At 31.0% G+C, this 6,218-nt stretch overlaps 1 protein-coding gene across 3 annotated transcripts in view; it reads left to right on the forward strand.

Annotated features, from left to right (window-relative positions):
- Positions 1–5,994, forward strand: part of IL17RD (interleukin 17 receptor D) — a 66,500-nt gene extending 60,506 nt beyond the window's left edge. For all 3 annotated transcript variants that reach the window (XM_058166243.1, XM_058166244.1, XM_058166242.1), the window contains one exon: positions 276–5,994. In XM_058166243.1, coding sequence (XP_058022226.1) covers positions 276–391 — 116 coding nt within the window. In that variant the 3' untranslated portion in view covers positions 392–5,994. The remainder of the gene's footprint in view (positions 1–275) is intronic.
- Positions 5,995–6,218: the final 224 nt, after the last annotated feature.

Genomic DNA, 6,218 nt, shown 5'->3' on the forward strand with positions numbered 1-6,218 from the left:
TGGCTGTAGGCAGAATTAGCTTGCAATTCTGCATTCTAACTACTGCGCCACCATGGCTCAGTGCTAATAGAAGCTGCTATTTTTATTATATTATTTTAAGGTTTGTTTTATATGTAACAAAATAAATGGTAGTATAAGTTGAATATACTATGCATGGTGTAACTCAGCAGTTGGGAGTAGAATGGCATAGAAGTGTTAGATTGTGAATAAATAAATCTTTGATTTGGAGATAAACCAATTAACTAACAAGACCTTTCCAATATCTTTCTTCCTAGGAGAAGATGAGCCGCCTTTGCTTGCTGCCACCAAATCCCTCGTGCCTGGAATATGTAAAGCAGAACTTCATTGCTGTATCCACACAGAAGAACTGCAGGCAATTGCACCTTTATAATGGATTGAAAGATTGTTATGCATTGCCACTTTATCAACAGCATCTGTTTATACATTAATCTCTGTATCATTGCAGTCATTTGACTTGTTTGGAAGAAAATATACTTTCATGGAGGATTTGCTTCCTAGGATAGTTCATGGCCAGTATATTTTGTTTTATACTTTGTTTTTATATAAACAGTTTTCTATTTTGATAATAAAACTTTCAAGATTGGGAAGATAGATATTACTATTGATTTGGATTTAAGGGAGATGTTGTATTAACAAGAGTTAAAATCCATCTACTTTCTAATATGAAATATAGTTTTTGGAAATTACCAAATCTTTGATTCCCATGATGAACTATGATTTCATCCTATAAGAGAGAGCTGTGACTCTTTACAAACATATGCTTTTTCCATTTTTAATTCTATTAATACCCAAGAGGAAAGACACTGTGAGTGTTTGGTTATAATTAGCCATGCTTCCTTTCTATCTAAAATTGATATTCTGATTTAACACTTAAATTGTCATAAAATTATGGTTGGAAAATAGTTTAAAATGAAACTGACTACAATTTAGTGTAACAGCCTATTTAACAGCAGGAAACAAGTAATGTTTGATCCTCCGATGCTCTATCAGGTTCCTGGTTGTAAATGCTGAAGCAACTGGACATCATAATATAATGTTCAGTAATATTTGGAGATTGGAAAGCAGGATTCACAGTTAAAATACCAAAGATGAGACCTATAAAAATAGCTTTACTAAAACAGAAATAATTGTTAAATTTTGCTTACCCAGCCTAGCATATTTAAGTAGAAAGTTAAAGAAAGTATGTTTTATGTCTTATTTTACTCGTGAGCAAATTTATATTAATGGCAAGTTTGCCGTTCCAATTTAAAAATAGTTTAAATTTAAACTCAATTGTGTTTCCTAGTTGTCTGCTAACATTCATGCTAGTATTAATATTTCATTGTTTAAGCATTTCTCTAAATGTTTTTAACTTTAGAAGCTAAAATATTAAAGTTCAGTTGAACAATTAAATCAAGGTCAAGAATATAAATAATTGATATATAACTGAGTATTTGTTTATATGAATGATAAATTGTTCTTAGAATCATACCAGCCCTCCTCTAGCCCCTATTTTTGAAATCTAAAGTTGTGACCAGAGTTGTATTTACTTTGAACTGTTATCCTGGCTTTGTTTAGGATATTGTTCTTAATTCATTACACTGACATTTTTCCAGGTTGTTTAATAATTTTAAAAGATACCTAAGTAGATACATTTGCTTTTTAAAAAAAAAGTATGCCTCAACATTAGCAAGTAGCCATTTTCATGTAGATAATGCAATTGTTTTTGAGCCGTTATATAACATTATTAAGGGGCAAGTCTGGTAGATGAGCATTAAAATCTTTCCCCGATTTGTTCTCACTTTTTTAGCTTAAATTGAGTCATTTTTGATAGCAACAATTTTAGTACATGTTTTAAACTATTTTTTTAAAATCAAAATTATTCCAGAAAGGAATTTAAACTTTCTTAAATAGTTTAATGTGGGGAAATAATTTTTCCACAAACAATGATACACATATGATAATCATGAGAGCTATTTTTAAACCTTGCACTGTCCCTTCTGTATATTTGCTGACCACTTGAAAATGTTGCTTGTGTATCCTGATTACTTGAAAGTCCATGTAACAGTTCTGGAGGATTTCCTTAAAATAAAATTAATTTTTTAAAAAAGTAAGAAACATATGTGATAAATTCCTCAAATAGCAAAACACATACTGAAAAGTTTAAAGAGAGGATGGATGGTCAGTTAGAATAATAACTATTAGAAGTAGGGATACAGATTCAGTTAAGACCATAGTTGCATCCCCAAATGCTATATTTTTCTATTTGTACTGGAAAAGAATTCCTATCAGGATTTTCCAAAAAGAAAATTTAATAATGGAAAGAATTCCTGTATCTTTTATATTCCTTGGGGATCTGAAGTGGCCTTGCTCTACTCATGCTGCTTAGGCATTATGGAAGTTGAAATCCAGTATTTCCTCAGGGCACCATATAGATAAATGCTATAGTGACCCATCTGTATTTTCTGGGTTTCCAGTGGGTTTTAGGTTTGTAATCAATCTTATCTTCACAATTTGAGTTATTTAATTAACATACTGGGATCAAATACCTTGATTTTTGTTATATCAAGTTATATTCACAATACATTTTGATAAAATACTGTCAATTTTAGGAATTAGCAATCCTAAACTCGTATCAGTGATTTTTCAACTAACCTAATGTGGTAATTAGATTACCACTAAAATTACCACTTTTCTAAATCAGCACTTCCCTCCACTTACTCGCAGCTGTCTCTTTCTCAGGATAGGTAAGTTTCCTTTATTGATGTCATACTTGCAGTATTTCTCAGGGATATTTTTGGCATATTTTTGTTTCACTTGCATGTTTTAAGTAGTCATGCAAATCAAGAAATGCCTCAATATTGCATACCATCATTTATTTTTTATTTCTGCCAGCTTCAGAGCTCTCTTTTCTTTTTCAAAATCAGTTTACAACTCAAGAGAATAAAAAAAACTGGTTATAGCCAGCTTGTGATTCCTTATTTTTTCTAATAGTATTCACTGAAACTTATTTACTAATTACTTCGTATTGGGTTAATTATATTTTATAATTTAACATAATTAAAAACATAAAAATAAGAAAAAATAAGAATTTAGGAAACGAAAATATATAAAGAAATGACTTTTTACTGCATGACAAGTATAAACAATTTAAACAACTTATTGTCTTCTTTAACAGTGCAACGAAGTATTATTCCCGTATCTCATCTGTTATCTATAAACAAATCCTTAAAGATACCATTGTGCAGTTAATGAAGTTTATTAATGATTACCAGAGATAACGCCTCTTTTTTAATCTTTATAAAATAAATCATATCCTTTCTTTTTACTTTTAGCAATCTTCAGTTAATTATATTAATTCACCATTTATCACTTTCTGTTTGGAGAGAACTAATGGCCATAGAAATTCATAGACTTCTATGGTTATGTTATTTATTATAAAAAATAAAGGAACTCTTCATCTCCCTTCATAGCTTTAAAATTAAGGGATAAAAAGTGGCATTCTTTTTTCCTGCAGAGTAATAGAGGCCTGTTCCCTGACCAACTGCTTTTACACTGTTACTTCTCTTCTTTCCCTCATAACCCAACACCAAAAAATAAAATAAATAAATAAATAAATAAACAAACCCAAGTTTTCCCAAAAAGCATGCATATAGAATCTCTTCTGGGGAACACCTAGGAGTTAGTCTTTCCCCATTCTATAAATCCAACCAACAGATTACAAAATAGAGTAAAAATTTAGTGAAGTCTCTTAAACCTGCTGATTAAAAAAGATCAGGTGGTGGGGGTTAATAAGAATCTTAGAAAAATAGGTCAGAAAATAGATGCACATAGTTGATAGTTTAAATGACTATTTCTCAACCTCAGTAACTTTTAAGATAGGTGGACTTCAACTCCCAGAATTCCCCAACCAACATTATTAGTTGAAGTTCACGCATCTTAAAGTTGCTAAGGTTGACAAAAACATTGGTTTACGCACAGTCCTGAGATAAAGATTCGAGACTGTATTAATCGCAAGAAAGAGTAGGGTTTATATTGAACATTGTGCTTCATAAATTTGAGTAAAACTCAAAAAGGGATTACAAGATAAATAGGTAAACCAAGTATTTATGAGAATGCTAGTGAGTTCTTGTCATATAATAGATAAAAAGCTAATTCAAATTGTCCAATTCCTTAAACTTTTTAAGAATGATAGGTTGAAATGTTTTCAGTTTACTTGAGCATTGGAAAAGCATACAATTCCTTTTTAGTTTTTATGAAGAAAAAATCCTGATTTGAAGTAGGGATGTAATTCCTTTTTCCAAGGTGGTATTAATTCTGTTGTGTTCACTTCTGTTGTAGAAGTCCAGGAGGAATTTAATCTAAAGGAAAAATCTTAGGCTGCTAAACTGCCTGAAGGCTTAATGGGTCTTTCTGTTCCCTTCCCTTCATTGTTACTTATAAACTGACCATAACCTTATGCAGAATTAAACATGATTTGCTCAGTTAGGAATGGTGGTAACTGGAGCAATGGTCTACAGGGGGCATGAAGTAGACTTAGACTCAGAGAAGAGGCAATCTAGTAAAGATATAGTTGCCGATCAATTGTGTTTGTGCACAAGGTATACACTTGACCCATTTCTCCATATATATTACCATGTCCAAAAAAGGAACTTTTTAGGTAGTACCATTATAAGATGGTACTAGTTATAAATAATTTACTTAGGTTTGTACCACAGAAACCGGCTATTGTTATTTTTTTCCTTAAACGACATGGCAATTCCCAGCGTACTTTTAACTTAAAAGTACTTAACTACTTTAACTTAATGAAATTGTGATACAAAATATTTCTGTATGCTTTAGAATGAGGTTACTATTTTTCCTTTCCTTGAAGGTACATCAAAGGCTCAATCATCAAGGTGAATTTTTGAGAAAGGATAGAATTTGCCATGAACAAGTTCTATACAAACTTGACTGGAATATGTGCTCCTTTGATTATCTGATAAATTCAATAGATTGAGGAATCTATTGAAATATGAATTATGTTTCTATGCAGCCCAGAAAACATTGGATAACATTGATTCATAGATTCAGCATGCTTACACTGAAATTAAATTTGAGTGTTGTGTCTAAAATCTGTCTGGTAAGTGTCTCTTGGATATTAGGGTCTTGAGGAGATTGGAGTAATCCAATATCCTTGTGCAAATAGAAGGGCCCCTTCCATTCATGAAGGAATTTAAATCTAGAGGTTGAAAGAAGAGGTTGAAGTAACTTTTTGTTGATTTCCTTTTGTTCCGCATCCTTTCACACTATTTGCTTAGTAGACCAGGCAGTGCCATAGTTGTCCTGTGTTGCAGGAGAAAACTGACCATCGTTTGAACAAGGTTCTAATGAAGTTCTGGATTCAAATCATTATAGTTCAGTATTTCTGTCCATTCGGACAATAGGAAAGCCTCTTGAAAGCCAAAAATGTTAATATACATTTTAGAGGTTAGATTATGATTATTTTAGTATTGTTTTAGATGCCAAACAAATTTTAATATTGTAAAATAATTCACTGTGTATTTTTAAGACTTTACAGATATGGAGATATTTTCTAAACGCTTATAATTCTTGTATGAATTAAATTGAAATATGTAAGAAACATCAACATGGGTCAATACTTAAGTAAATGTAGTGATTTTCATGTTTATGTACAAAAATATAAGCCTTTGGTAATAGCTGATATTAGGGTGAATTTATTTTTATGTTGCCATAATTTAGAAATTAACATCAGAATAAAAAGTCATAAAAATTAATTTTGAATTGCTTATGTTTTTATGCTAGATTGTTTTTGTAAGCATGTATTTCTTCAAACATTAGCTTCACAACAAGAGTAACAATAAAAAACTGTGTACTTCTTTATCCATTGTTATTACCTCCTTGGGATAAAATCTCTTTACAGTTGTTACTATGAAACATAATTGCTAATAAATTGAAATTGTGTGAAATAAAACAACATACGATGAAATTTTAATATTTAGAAGCTTCTTCTGTTTCTAATTAAATGCAAGGGACTTTAGTTTATAATGATTTTAGTGAATACTGTATATGGAATAAACTACCTCTCAGAGAAAAAAACTTTTACATGGGTGAATTTAAATGCACTCATAACTTCCTGGCTTCCACTGCTATATCAATCTAAGCTTTCAAATAGTCTTCAAGGGCAGCCCCATGTAGAAAGCGTTGCAATAGATTAA

The sequence above is a fragment of the Ahaetulla prasina genome, chromosome 2 (assembly GCF_028640845.1).
Source record: "Ahaetulla prasina isolate Xishuangbanna chromosome 2, ASM2864084v1, whole genome shotgun sequence".
Classification (NCBI taxonomy): Eukaryota; Metazoa; Chordata; class Lepidosauria; order Squamata; family Colubridae; genus Ahaetulla; species Ahaetulla prasina.